This window comes from Anopheles stephensi, chromosome 2 (genome assembly GCF_013141755.1).
Source record: "Anopheles stephensi strain Indian chromosome 2, UCI_ANSTEP_V1.0, whole genome shotgun sequence".
NCBI classification, from domain to species: Eukaryota; Metazoa; Arthropoda; class Insecta; order Diptera; family Culicidae; genus Anopheles; species Anopheles stephensi.
This window is the reverse complement of record NC_050202.1, coordinates 62,175,898-62,191,283: the sequence shown is the minus strand read 5'-3', so window position 1 is coordinate 62,191,283 and position 15,386 is coordinate 62,175,898. Positions and strand designations below refer to the sequence as shown.

At 42.5% G+C, this 15,386-nt stretch overlaps 1 protein-coding gene across 3 annotated transcripts; it reads left to right on the top strand.

Annotated features, from left to right (window-relative positions):
- Window positions 1-205: 205 nt before the first annotated feature.
- Window positions 206-15,040, top strand: LOC118506640 (protein elav). Of its 3 annotated transcripts, XR_004905526.1 has the most exons (4): window positions 206-556; window positions 1,007-2,677; window positions 3,405-3,661; window positions 4,216-14,952. XR_004905526.1 is itself a non-coding variant. In XM_036044021.1 (3 exons), the coding sequence occupies exons 2-3, from the start codon at window positions 1,503-1,505 to the stop codon at window positions 3,427-3,429; spliced, it is 1,200 nt and encodes a 399-aa protein (XP_035899914.1). In that variant the 5' UTR covers window positions 206-556; window positions 1,445-1,502; the 3' UTR covers window positions 3,430-3,532. The 3 variants fall into 3 exon arrangements, 2 of the variants coding, with proteins under 2 accessions (XP_035899914.1, XP_035899915.1); XM_036044021.1 differs by lacking the exon at window positions 4,216-14,952 and having other exon boundaries at window positions 1,445-2,677; window positions 3,405-3,532; XM_036044022.1 differs by lacking the exon at window positions 3,405-3,661 and having other exon boundaries at window positions 207-2,677; window positions 4,216-15,040.
- Window positions 15,041-15,386: the final 346 nt, after the last annotated feature.

Below are 15,386 nucleotides of genomic sequence, written 5' to 3'. Positions count from 1 at the left end.
AGGACATTTTCCTGTTCGCACGAAGTTAACACGAAGGGACTTATGCTTTAGTTCGAAATGCTATATGCGCTCACGCCACGTCCTGTTTACTCCTTGGCAAGGATACGCGGCGGATACGGGAAAACTGTACAACACCGCTCGGAAAATGCCGAAGTGGGTGAACCCGAACGAACCCAACCTTTTCGGTACGGTGCAACCCTGCGGACGCAGTTCCGTTCAATTGTATTTCGGCAGTCCTCAGTGTTGTGCGTGGTGTGCGTCGCTCGCTCTCTTGGCTCATTTTTTTTCTATCGGTCTAACACCACTACTATTCCATCATACCATCGTACACGCATCAAATTGATTGCGCAAATAGCGAAGAGTGTACGACCGTATAGGAGCAAAAGAGAAAGAGCACCATCCAGTGAACTCCCGCAATATACGCGCACGCACATACACAAAGAGCGTTTGTGTTCCGATCGTAAGCGGTGCGGCGATTCGCAACAGCATAATTATCGTTCCCAAGAGGTGGGCGAAAGCGATTATCACAGATTGCAGCTCCCGGAGGTGTAGAAAGGTGGTAAATTGCAGTGAACGGAAATATCTTCTGCTCATACCGAAAAACCGACCCATGTCGCTTGTGGTAGCATAATAGCGTACCAGTAACAGCACCAACCACACACACACACACACCAATAACGTGCGCGTGTACTGACAAGTGTGTAAGTGACATATGTGTGCGTGAAGTAAGCAGCAGCAGTAGCAGAAAGTATTAGTGGGGTGGTGTTGGTTCCGTCGAAAAGTGCGTGCAGTTTACGCGTGTCGAAAAAGAGCAAGAGTGGTTAGCCCACACGCATGTTATCTCGCTCATCGGAAGGAAGTGCATATCTAAAAGCTACTTGGCAAAACGAGCTAGCAGGCGAACAAGCGAGAGCGAGAAGCTCGGGAAGCATTCGTGGTGTGCGTGTGTGTTCGTGTTGGTTCCGTTCTGTGTGTAGAGAGCAGCCATTTTTTATCACTCTTGCAGGCCATCCGTCGACACACAGGGGGTGAGAGAAGTTTTGTTCTGTCAACTCTGGACGGGAGGACAATTCGACGACTGTTTTGCTGCCATCATCGCGCGGTGTGTGTCTCTGCTCTCTGTCTGTCCGTCCGACGTGCGAGTGTGAACAGTGAGTTTCGGAACCAAAATCCGTCGTGCCGTGTGTGCGTGTAAAGTGCCGCTTCCTTTCCGGGACCCGAGAAGCGGGTGGCTGCTATTTGTTGTGTGTTTCCTGTCGCTCCATAATAAGAACACGCGTTCCTACTTCTGCCCTACTGCACAGCAACGCAATCGCTGTGTGTCTCTCTGTTCTGTATCGGCGACACACACACACTCACAAGAATACACCAGCGCGCCTAGGCCAACAAACCCCGTTGTAGGGAGGTAACGTGTTAAGCTAATCTCATCTCTGCTTCCTGTCAGCTCCCGTGCGCTTAGCCGCGGGAACTTTAGCAACAGCCTCAAAATTACGACCGTAAACATGACGAACAAGGTGCTGGCGGCCGTGCAGGACCTCCAGAAGCAGCAGCAGCAACAACAGCAGCAGCAGCAGCAGCAGCAACAGCAACAGCAGCAGCAGCAGAATGGTGGCAATGGGGGAGGTGGTGGTGGCGGTGGCGGCGAAGCTGGCCAGACGGCTGGTGGAGCTGCCGGTGGTGGCGCCCAAAGCTCGGACAACAATTCGCGCACCAATCTGATCGTCAACTATCTGCCACAAACGATGACGGAGGAAGAGATCCGGTCACTGTTCTCGAGCGTCGGCGAGGTGGAGAGTGTGAAGCTGGTGCGGGACAAGAACGTCATCTATCCCGGCCAGCCGAAAGGGCAGAGTTTGGGTTACGGGTTCGTCAACTACCATCGGCCACAGGATGCGGAACAGGCAGTGAATGTGCTGAACGGACTGCGGTTACAGAACAAGGTGTTGAAGGTGTCGTTCGCGCGCCCCAGCTCCGAGGGCATCAAGGGTGCGAACCTGTACATCTCCGGGCTACCGAAAACGATCACCCAGGAAGAGCTGGAGACGATTTTCCGACCGTACGGTGAAATCATCACGTCGCGCGTTCTCATCCAGGAAGGCAACGATAAGCCGAAGGGGGTCGGTTTCATTCGATTCGACCAGCGCAAGGAAGCGGAACGCGCGATCCAGGCACTGAACGGTACCACGCCGAAGGGTCTCACCGATCCGATCACGGTCAAGTTCTCGAACACGCCGGGCCAGAATGCGGCGGCCAAGGTGGTGCAGCCAGCCCTGCCAGCCTTCCTGAATCCGCAGCTAACACGCCGGCTCGGTGCGATCCACCATCCGATCAACAAGGGTCTGGCACGGTTTTCGCCGATGGGTGGTGAGGTGCTGGACATGATGTTGCCCGCCGCACCTACCAACGGTCTGAACGTGGCACCGTCCGGTGGTTGGAGCATATTCATCTACAACCTGGCACCGGAAACGGAAGAAAACACGCTGTGGCAGCTGTTTGGCCCGTTCGGCGCTGTGCAGAACGTGAAGGTCATCAAGGATGCGGCTACGAACCAGTGCAAGGGTTACGGTTTCGTCACGATGACCAACTACGAGGAGGCGATGCTGGCCATCCGCTCGCTCAACGGCTACACGTTGGGACAGCGCGTTCTGCAAGTCAGCTTCAAGACCAACAAATCAAAGTAAATTGAACTTTCTTACTTTCTTCTTCATCTTACTATAACCCACGCTCCCCCCCTTCCTTACCCCTCTTTCTCCTGCTCTTCCTGCGACGCCGCTGCGTACCAATATGTTTGTCTATGAGCCTTTTCGAATCTTTTCCTTACCCTTTGATCCGTGTCCATCCAAGATCCTGAGGAGCCTAACGTCTCCAAGCGTCCAAATGAACATGTTTTTTTTTTTCGTTTGTTTCGTATTGAGCCCTTGGAGCGCCTGTAGCTTACACTTTTCTTTTCCAAAATTGATCTGTTACTGGTTCGGCGTTAGAAAACCAACAAAAGAGAGCATTATTACTGGCATTACACACTGGTGCGTCCTGTGGTCGTCCTAGCTGCCGAACATTGGCGATCGCTACAAACGCCTAGCATGCAACATTTCCCGCCGCGCGATTTTATCTCCACGCGCTCCTCAACAAGCTTCTCCATTGCTTTTTCCACCACACATATAAACCACTCAGAACCATCGCTTCTGCTGCTCGCCCGGCGTGTCCCATACTCAATTTCATCTAATTTAGTGCAATTTTATCCACCGGCCTGCCTCCCCCCCACTCGGTGACACTGATCTCTCTCTCTCGCTCGTCCTCAGTGGAGAGATCGTGTGTGCCGTTTCGCTGGTGGCAGCACAACAATCATGTAAATATAATAAATATACAACCCTCTCCTTTCACCACTGCTCCACAATCAATTTCAGCGGAGGCCACATGAGCGATAACTAAAGAGCTGCAGCACTGAAGGAAAAGCGAGCTGAAGCCAAACCAAACCAAACCATCCCCATCTGAACGGCTCCCCAACACACTCTCACACACACGCACACACACATAAAGTAAACACACACACACACACACAAGAACACAGAAAAGGATGCTGGAGGGCAGCAGCAGCAGCAGCAGCAGCAGTGTTCCCAAAGGAGAATGATCGAACACGGAGCGAAGAAACCTCTAAAGAAGCGTGAGTTGAGCCGGAAAATAGGCACGCGCGCGCGCCGTCTTACAGTCTGCGGCTATAAATTTTCACAACCCTCCAACCCCAAACTGTGTCCTCGTTCCGGCGTCAGTAGACTTTTGCTCTGCCTTTGAGAATTGATTGCCTGCCTGCGTAGATTTGGTTGCGGGTCGTTTCTTGTGTATTTCTCGCTTGAAGGACATGGTGATGGTGGTGGTGGAGGTGCACGACCGGATGGTTCCTTTTTTGGTCACTTTTCTATCCGTTTTACTATGCTTTACTATGGACAGCTCGCTGCGTCTGCTGAAAAAGGACGTAATTCTAACAGCTTGAACCATCCTTTAAGTATGCGCACTTTAATTCCATTTTTCCACTAACTGCATTGTAGTTGTAATGCTCTCTTTTGTCTCTGTTCGTCAACCAGCTTTTACGAGTGTTGTTAGTTGAATTAACAAGCTATACGTTCTATCTGTTCGATCAAGAAACCCTATTAACAAAGAATCTCTAATCCTAATGCTGTAAAATTTGTTTTCTTTTCAACTCCATCTTCCCCCATTTAGTATGCAACATTAAAGGAGGACTCCAAACATATGTGTGCGTGTGTGTTGACGAGTAGAGCAGGCAAACTCCAATAAGCGCGAAACTGAAACAAACAATTCAAACCCCCCACACATTTAGCGGGACAGCAGCAAAACAAAGGGAGCCGCGGGCCTCCGGGGAAAAATGGGAAATCGCGTCAGCCAGAGATGTCTTCGCAACCCAGCAGGTAAAACCCATAAACTAACATTTCGTGGAGGTGTGTATGGGGTAGGGTCAAAATACCAACACCCTCTCCCCGTACACACTTGGTTGACGACACCTAATCAGTCTCTCAGAGCCCACACGTGTGTGTGCCCCCGAAAAAACAATCGAAAAGCTGGTAAATAGGCCGTAAATAGCGATAAATGCACTTGCGTTGTGCAAAAATCATTGAATCTTACATAGATAACACAGAAACCACCACCTAAACTTACACACTACGGAAAACGGAAGCGAAAGTGCAAGTAAACGCAAATCTAGTCAAAAGTCAGAAATGATTATAGGAAGGGAAGCTAGCAGACGACGATCGACATTGGTAACGATTTAGCAGCAGCAAAAAAAGAAAACAGGAGCAAGGAGTGAAACATGCATCTATAGGTTTTTGTGTTTTTTTGCCTATATTTTATAAACGCTAGGTTTTTTTTATTATATATAATATATAAAATTATGATTAGTCTACAACTACTGTACACAGGAGATAACGTGCATTTTTTCTAAACGTTTGCTACCAAAAAAACACACACACACGAAAGAGAAAATGATGTAGGGTTTATCGATAAGAGGGCAGGGACAAGTAAAAGGACATCACAAGGAGTGTGTAGGTGGGCAATCTTTTTAAGGCGTTGCCAAGCGTTCTCTGAATCAAATCCCTTACTGTTCACAGCATACCTTTTCCGGTCACTTAGGTAAATGCTTTTGGAGGGTAAGGCACGATCACAGTAGTCGAAGTAAGAATATAATTATATTGCTATATATATACACACAAACACACACACATACATATTTGCGATATAATGTGGGAGGGATGCAGGAATTAGAAGAATTTTATTTATTTGCTTAACTTATTTATTGGGATAAATTGTAGGTGAAAATAAAGAAGAAACAAAAGGCATAGGACAAATGCAAAGTGTGTAAAGAAGAAGAAGCAGTGAGTCAGATGAATTTGTGAACCCCTGGTTTTGTGGTGTGAGCGTCGCTAGGGTGAAAGGAAGGAAAGTAATGTTTGTTAAGTGGTTCGAGTATGATTTCCATTAAAACAAAGCAGCAGTCTGAGTCTGTGAAACACGATGCGCCGCCGCCTATAGTAGCATATCCTTTGCTGGGCGGGAAAACATGGGAATCTGATAATGATGAAACCACTATGTGCAACACCTGTACTCCTCCGAATCACACTTACAGACATACAGACACACGCACACAGTGGTATGGAATTGCATACAGCTGGACACATTCAAGTCGATCTCAAACACTTCTCTAGCATAATGATAATGATGGCGAGAACGGTAGTAGACACGGGGGCTTAACCTGGGAAAAAGCAAAAAATCCGGACCCCCCCTTTTCCTCCACCCTTGTTTGTGTTGGGAGAGTCAAAAGGAATGTGAACGAGATTCAAAACGAGAACAAAAAAAAAAACAAAACAAAACAAACGAAAACTAAACAGAACGCGCGTACTTAAGGGAAAAACACTCTAGAGGACTCTACTTCCTCTACTTGGGACGAAACATAACTTATACGGTGGTGAAGAACACGGTGCTAATGTTTCGAGCGAGAGTCGTCGTTCTCTGGTTTGTTGTCCAAGAACATGATCTCAACACGCGGATGGCTGCGCGCTAAAGTCTGCAAATGTTCAAAGCGCGCAAACCAGTCGTCAAAACCTTTAATTTAGTGTCATAAAACGGGGCGGGGTGGTAGCGTGGCAAACGTCCTCCCTCCCCCGGAAGCCCACACACACACACACTAGTCTAGTTAAAGCGGATGGGTGGAGAAAGGATAAGAGGATATGGAAAGAAAAAGTGGTAGCGAAGAAGGGAGGAGAGAGAGTGAGAGATAGGGGAAAAGGGAAACTTAGTATAAAGTATTTATAATAACTTATTACAAACTCGCTAGCCGTGCTCGAGCTACTTTTAATTGCGAAACGCAGTTGAGCAAAAACCCACCACACACACACACACGCATTTGAAGGCATGATTTTTTGAAGTACGTGAAAACTTAAGGAATCAAAAAAGAGGACAAATCTAGCAAAGCTGACCTTTACAAGCAAAATGCGCTTGCAATAATGCGTGAAGGATTTTGTGTGCCGATTTCACTCGCCCGTCCGGCGGCTCCCCTTTACCCCCCCACTCACACACATCTCATTCGGTTCTGTTACTTCTACCTCTTTCTTTTGCTGTATGTTCCACGTTTTCTTGTTCCCCCCATACTTTTTAAGAGCCACTATTTCTCTTCCTTGAAGCGTGTTTACTGGAGTTTCTTTTAATTTATTTTCCAACTCGATAAAGCGCACCGTCGTCACGAGAACGATTTTCTTTTCTGCTAGTTTTTTTTCTCGTTCTCGGTTAACATTTAAACAACAGTAGAAGAGGCAGCAGCAGTAGTGGCTGAGAAAAAGGAGCTGAGCTCTGTCGGTGCTGCTGCTACTGCTGGAATAGTGCGTACAACTTACGCTTTTCTCGAACCCTTCACCATACCTAGTCTACGGGGACAGGCAAAAGATGGATGGAACAAAGTATCGCACAGTAATTTTTAAGCAAACGAACCCAACAAAAAAAAAGACCCATTATCCCTGTGCTTCGGGACAGGAGTAGTGTAACCAGAGGGATGATGGGGGAAGAATGTTATTGGTATATAATTATTATTCTACATGCATATTATATACCATTCTGTCGCTTTTTGGGGCGGTCAGAAGGATACACCCAAGTTAAACCTAACGTATAGTGAAAACGGGCAAAAGCAAAGGGAAAAGCCGATGAACGTAAAATGAACGAATACTCTTTCTCCTCTTAGAAAATAAAAAGGCAACAACCGGAAGTAAAGCACATGCTGTTGCTGCTGTGCTGCTGCTGGAAAACATAGTTTAGTCCGGAGCATTTAAAACACTGCTGCCGGTAACATAATCGCAGCGTGAGTGAGAAAGCGAATCATGGTATTATCCCCACACGTGTAGCATAGTAGTCCGCCGATACTGATTACAGGGTTTCTCAGGCCAGTTAAACATAGTAACACTGTATGTTGAACCTGGCCTGAGAACCCCTGTAATGTTGAGCAAAGCACGTGTCTCGAACGAGAGCCTAGCACTGTGTGAATAAAAAGGGGGAAAATTGTGTTTTAGGTTTAAACTATACATTGCAAACAGGAAATAGTTGGCATTTAAAAAAGAAAAACAAACAACGGCTAAATTAATCAACCGTACGTACATTACACAAAGCAAATAACTCATTTCGTGTACAGAGAGATAATGGGGGGAGGGTTGAAAGCGTGGAAGATGGATACACACACATCATTGCACAGAATGTTTGTAAAGTGAACAATTTTACACATCACTTACTAGCCAGTGTCTCTTCCGTTTACTGCGTTCATTTCCTTACCGGATATCTCAATCCCCCGTGGTGCTGTAAGCAGACACACAACAGTTAAGCTCTCTCGCTCGCGTATGCTGTTACTATTTGACCATAGTCTTTTTTATGATTTAACCATTTAATTTTCCTTCATGTAAAATTTGTCTTTTGGTTTCTTTTTTCCAAAATTCAACACCAAAGCACTGCGCAAACAGGGACGGGAAAACCGCAAGCTGCTTTTGTAGCAGAAGAGGAATCAACCAACCTGCACAAGCTGCACTTGGGTAAAAGTGTAAGCTTTTTTACTCAGTTAACGCTTAGCTTGTTAGCTGAAACCTTCAAACAATTCCATTTTCCAGCTGTGATACGAAGACTGTTTTGTAAGACACAGAAAGCAGAGGGCAGGCGCTTTTTACTTGACGCTTTTACCTCGTTTTTCGCACTCAAGGTGGTTTTCCTTGTGGATCATCCTCTATTCAACTAAACTTTTTGTTTGTTTCTGTAGCTTTCAAAATTTCATTTTCTGTTTTACCCACCCTCCCATTTTATCTCTTTTTCATATGCTTTACTTTCGTTTTTTTAAAATATATTTTACATTTTTACTCCCCGTTCTCATGTTTCGATCTACAATCGGTACGGGTTTCTGTTTAGTTTTTCGTTTGTTTTGTTCTGTTCTTTTGTTTGATTTCGTTTTGTTCTTATGAGTTCTCATATCCTTTCTCTCTTTTGGGACATCAATTTCAAGTATGACATCATTATACTAATTTACTAAACATCACGCCCAAAAGGAAACCCATTTTAACGGTGATGGATTGCATTAACAACGCCCATTTTTTGGTTAAAGAATCGATGCTTAACAGCAAATAGTATCCAGATTCTACAATCAATGCATGGGAATGATCAGGGAGTGGCTCCGATCTTTCACACGGCAGGACCGCGTATCAAATCCCATTCAGACCGTTCCGCCGTTGGTCTGTCTATCCAATTTTGTGGTATCGTTAAGCCCAGCGATCCATTATGCGGCCCCGGGCGTGTCCTTACCAGGGTCGTTAAGCCAGAGCCAACACGCACCCACAGATACCAAAAAGAAAGGATACAAAAAATCCCACAAAAACCGCGTGAACGAATCTCGCTATGATATGACAAATTTGTGCTTTTCAGCAGTGTGTAATGCATTGCCAGGCCCAGGGACGACACGAGGACGAAAATTAGTAATTTTCGAAATTCTTTCCATCACTTCTTGTATCAGTTACTCTCCTCCTGCTAGCAGTTTTATCAACATGAAGCAGCGTTTACACGGCGTATCGATTATTTACAGTATAATATCATCCTTTCTTAAGTTAAACTTTTAGTTTGTAAGAGCCAATTTTTTTTCTTGCGTGGTGTTTCCGTTTGCAGTGCCGTTGGGATAAAGGGATTCCATAGATTTTTTTAAAATAAATTCTCTTTCTTTTCCATTTTTTTTCGTTCATCAACTTTTAAATTTCTTAATACGATGCGTCAGTGTGTGTTTTTTTTTGCTTTTGTGGATTAAGATTTCTTAGTTAATAAACGAAACGAATCGCTGGAATGGTTCAGGGAAAATTCACAAAACATGATAGAAGAACAACAATGTGTGCAATAGAGAGAGAGAGAGAGAGAGAGAGAGAAAGAGCGAATGTTCTTTAGTTTCCATCGTGTTTGTCTTATGGCAAATCTTACCCACTAAATCTATCGATACCAGCTGCGTAGCATAAGGCATAGGGTTTATTTTCCTTTTACAAGTTTTTTTTTTGTTGTAAAGCCATCGAATCGGATTATTTCGGCAATGGATCGCCCAGATTCGCAAAGAAGCGCATGCTTAGAGGCTCCTGTCCGGGCGCGGGAAATAATTTATAATTGGCTTGAATTAATAATTGTGTTTAAAAGGGGTTTTATGTTTTGTGTTTTAATGTAATATTTTTTTCTTGTGTCCTAATTTTCTTATTCATTTCAAATACTAGAGAGAAAGAGAGAGAGAGAGTGTGTGACTATTTATAGTAAAGATTATTTTTTGCCCTAAATAAATCAACATAAATATATATTTATACATATTTTGTCCTTTCCCCTCAAATTTGTGTTTTTTTTTTCTTGGTCTCCTTATTATTTACACAATTTATGCAATTTATGCGTGGAGTGTGAAAGTGTCATAAGCAATAGAAGAAGCAAAGCTGCTGAGGCTGGGTGCGAGAGAGAGAGAGAAGCATACAAACATACACATACATACAGAGCAGCAAGAGGCATTAATATGATCAGTGTTTATATTAAAATAATGAACTAATGTAACCTTCACCATATTCGAGTTACACACACACACACACGCATTTTAGCACACCAGCCATATAATAACAGACTCATGAAAAAAGTGTTTTCTTTTGGGGTTTTTATATACAGACAGAGAAATTGTTTCAAGAAATTAAATGAACAGGAAGAAACAGGAAAACAAAACAAAACAACCATAGTATGTATGATACATCTCGTTTTTTATCTGCTTTCCTTTCGATCGATCGTGTTCTATTGTGTACATACAATTATGAATTATTATAATGCAGTGTAATAGCAAGCAACCAGCTACCAGAGAGCAGAGGAAGAAGAATTACAACAATGGTAAAGCAAACAAAACAATGAAGAAAAAACACACATAAACAACAACACATCACACAAAAAAGAGAAAATAGCAAGCATTACAAAAGTAAAGCAACAATATTATACACACTTCATATATCATATATTAGGCGCATTACACACCCCCGGGAAGGGCGGAAAAGTGAGTGGGTGGAAAAATTACAACATGATGATGATGATGATAAAGCATGAAATGAAGCAGTGAGCAGCAAACAGATGAGAGAAGAAAAAAGAAGAGAACAGCAAACAGCAACAACAGAACAAAAATAAAAATCTTATAATTTAAGTACGTATTTGTTTTGGTTTTTCATTTTTCTTATTCGTCATACTTGGGTTTTTGGTTTTGTGTTCCGGTTCCCGATTCGGTTTACTTCTCTCTATATTGTTTTTTTCGTCTGTTTCTGTGAGGTATTTCAATTAATTACACACACCAACATACACACACACACACACACTCACACACATGCAACCCATCCACAACGTACTAATGTAATCAATCCACCATGTGTCGCGTATTGGAAGAAAGGACACTAACACTAACACTAACTCAAACAATGAAACAATACGAAAGAGACTTACTTAGTGTTGAAACAATAGAAAAAAAGACACACATTCACTAATACACAGAAACAAACAGACAGACAAAACCGGACAAAAACATCACAAATTCTGCTCTCTAGTGTGTTTCTGTTTCATGATGGTTCGTTCTTCTTGGCACCAGTTTCGTTTTTCGTTTGTGGGCAATTTTGTGTGCGTTTCTGTCATTGTTTGTGTGTGTGTGCGTGTGTGTGAGTGTGTTTGATAATCTTCTAGTGGCACACTTTATTGTGAGGTGTTTGCACAATGAAAAACGTGCATCGCGTGCGTGCGTGTGTATGTGTGTGTTTATTCGCGCTCCCAGATTCGTTGCGTCCACACCAAACCCAACAACTCACACACACATTAACTTGTCTCGGTTCTTTTGTTGTTTCGTCCTCATATTGCTGCGCTCTTATTAGCTGCTTCTACCACCTATTGTTTCATCCCTTTGTTTTCCACGTACCCACCCCCCAATCGAACCGTGTGAGTTGTCCACACGGCGTCTTCTTGTGTGTGTGTTTTTTGTTTCTTTTATCTTCGGTTTGTCTCTTATCCCAATGCGTTGATGACTGTTTTGCAAACGAGTGTTGTGTCTTATATTCGGTTTACACAAATACCTACGCACACACACACACACATATCAAAAACTTTTAAAAACACCACCTTAAACAGCGATCAATGGAACAAAACAGAGCAAAAAAAAAAGCAAAAAAGGATATTACTCCACCATGACCGTTGTGCTGTTCAAGTCACCTTTAGCCTCTATATCTCCATTGCTCTCCGGTAATACCACCTGCTGCTAGCCAGTCTTATACTACCTAATCCGTTCGTTCGAGTACCGTCCGTTCGTATCCTTCGATTTGCGCTCTCATTTCATTTTGGTCTTTATCGGTTCCATTTGTTGTGTCTGTTTCGGTTGTGTTTGTGGGTAAGTAAGTACTTTTATTCTTTCCTTACTTTAATTCCATTTTAATTCTGCTTTCAATATGGTATGTCATTCATGATTGTATGTGTTGTTTTCTATATATATATACATATCTTTATAAAACTTTTCGCAAAAATCAGTATGTTATTTTTAAATGTATTTTGTATAAAAAAAACAAAACACCTAATGTCAGCACTTGCCAAAAACACACACACACACACACACTCACAAAAAGCAAGCTGCAAATCACGAACAAAACAACAAACTTACAAAACACATAAAACAAAACAGAAAAATACAAAACAAATTAACAAACAGACAGATAGAGGAAGAAAAACCAGCAGACATGTCAAACGAACAAACTACACTACTACTACTGCAAACAAAAACATCAAACCACAAACACACTACTGCTTGTTCTCGATCAGTTGGCAGTACCCAAGTTTAGTAGCTACCTTATTGATTGTTAGTTGTATTTTTGAAAAATTTTATACTTTAGCCCAGATGTATGGTATAAGTTGTTTTTGTTTCAACCACCAGCAATCACCACCAGAAAACACTCAAAAACACACTTGTCTCATTGAATTGTGCACTGTTTTGTTTAACTGTGTATTGCACAGCGAAATCGTTAAAATTGTACTAATTAAGTAATGAACCACAGTTTTGTTTTTCAACATTTTTTTTAGTACTTTGCCTGATAGTTTACCATATTTGTTAGTTGTTTTGTTTTGTTATTGTGTTTCATTCAATGTCTCGTTTACTTTAAGCCACGGAGAAACGCATGCCAGGTTGCTCTTCGCTCTAAAATGATCGCAGCCACTGCGGTTTCAGTTACATTCATTCGTTTTTCTTTTCCTTTCTAACTTTTTCTTACACTCGATGTGTGTGCGTGTGTGTGTGTGGTTGCGCGTGTGAGTTATCTTGTTCATTCGTTTGTTATACATTCTTTAGTTTGTGTTTGGAACTCACTTCAATTCATTCATTCATTGCTTGATTTTGTTTCTATTTCACTTCAAAGTAATTTACCATTTATCTGTTTAGCTGTGTATGTGTTGTTATTATGATTGTTAAAATTATGTCTATATATACTATATGTATGTATGTATTGTTTCTACCAAAAAAAGCGAAACACGCACCACCAAGCCCTGTTATCTATCTTCCATGCTTTCCGTTTTTTGTTCTGCAACTTTCTATTTGTTTGTTTTAATTCACCTACAATGTACTGAGTATGTAAACTATCTATTCTTTAACTTTTTTAGCATTATAACGATGTTTTTTGAGTTTTTTTTTTTATTTTACCAATTGCCAACCTTGTTCATTGCGCGTGCAGCTCAGTTTTTATACGTGTTTCTCTCCGATTTGGGTTTTTCTTTTCCAAAATCAGATAATTTCTTTTCCATCTTCAGTTTATTTTCAGCAGCCTAATCAACCGTTCGTTTGCAAAATGGGAGTGAGAGGTTTCGAAAAATCAGTGCAGCAAGACAGAGAACTGTACGGTTGTGTGTGCAGGCATGAGGCAAAGGTTCTCCAGTGCGGGAGGAACCACGTGTAGAGGAGGTTGGTTCGGAATAGTCGTGGAAGCTGTTTAAAGAAATGTTTGTAGTGTTCCAAGTGAAGCGTAACAGTGTATTAGTAGCTGTAGTCCTTTCGTCGTAAGCTTATTTGCCAGCTGGCTTCTCACTAATCCATCCAATCTACGCCCAAAGGCTGTGACACAAAAAAAGGCGGCGTCCATAACTGTTTTTCAGTTCTGTGTCTGTTTATAGTTAAATCCTCCCTTTTTATTGTTTCTTCACAAGTGTATCAAATGAGAAAGAAAATACGCAGCCAAAGCCAGCCAAATGTTAATAAAAATAAGACTGAAACTAAAAAGAAAATATATGATAGGGCTTCATAGAGCTAGCTAAAAGCAGGTGAACGATTGTGCAGCAAATGTGCGAAAAAGTGATTTAAGTAAAAAACAAACCCAACCGACAGGCATAAATCATATCTCACCGACAGTACAAAAATGTACATCCAGCAATGTGTGTCGAACATTACGATAGCAGCGAGACGGCAGAAGCGTTTCGTTAAAAAGATATAAAGATAGTTAAAATGTAGCCAATTTTTTTTTGTTGGGAAAAATTAGATAATAAAATCCTAGCTAAAGTTCGGAACGAATTAAAAACCAAACAACACACGGGAAAATGTATAAAATACAGTAAACGAAGGGTGGATTAAATGGAAATTCGCCGGCCGATTTGTTACCGCCCGTTAGAGATGTGAAATAAATATCAATCAAACATCAAAACTGCACACGCAATCTTTGCGCCGCTTGAATTGACTTTTGTCCCTATAAATAGCCCGCTCCTGCGACCTGAGTTTTCCACACACACGCACACCAGGCGCGATCTAAACCGAAAGGATATCGGTACGGCGAAAATCGCGCTTTGGGTGTGGCTGCTGGCTGGCTGGCTCGGCTGATCCTGATTCCCTATCGCTACAACACACACACACAAGCACCACCATGCCTTTGCACCCACACACACAGGGGCAAACGCATCCTGTCCCGAGTGTGTGTGTGATACAGCTAGGAAAATCGAAATTTTTCCACTACTAAGGCACCGATTTCCCGGGGCCTCAGCTCGGCTGGGAGCAAATTAAAGTACCGAAAAGGACACCGTCGACACACACTCTCGGGCCCGAACTGCGCATGAACCCCGGGGAAAACCGCTTGCCATGTGTGTGTGTGTGTGTGCGGCGTTCGTCGGAAGTTTGCGGGGAATTGACGTGCCCGGGCGCGTGGGTGGAACTTGTGTGGTACGGAAAATCGATATTCGGTCCGTACCGGGTTTTTCTGCAAGGAGAAGAAAAAGTCCTTGTTTTTCGGCGTGGAAAAGAAACGCAGGATACGTTTTCAAGATTTGAAAGCTGGTTAATCGAGATGAGTTTAATAATTAAAATGGGTTTGTAAGAAAATTTAAAAAAGTGTTAATAAAACCATATCTCCTATTACGGAATTATTAAGGTGAACCGAATGAATGTTTTAATACTCTCAAACGTGTAATATTAATATAAAAATTAACAAATGAAATCTGTTTAAAGTAATAAAAGTTCAATTGAAAATTGATGTATAATTTGTAGCACATAATTTAATTTATATGGCATATAATGTCTACTGCAATCTATTTTTATTATTTCTGAACCATGCTAATTGAATTTTTTCAAGTTCAAATTTAATTTAAAAAGAGTGGTTTTAGTGAACAATCAAAGCGAGTAGCAATAAAATTCTATTTCGAGGCACAGCATCCGTTGCAAGGAAGAATATGGCTCAAAACTACAGCCATCAGCCATCGCACCTCATCTGCCCCGTGTTCAATTTTAGCCGACCAGCAACCGTATCATGTTCTCCGGCCCTTCTTTTTATCTTCACCAACACAAACTAAGGCACAATCGGACAAGAGATGCAGCA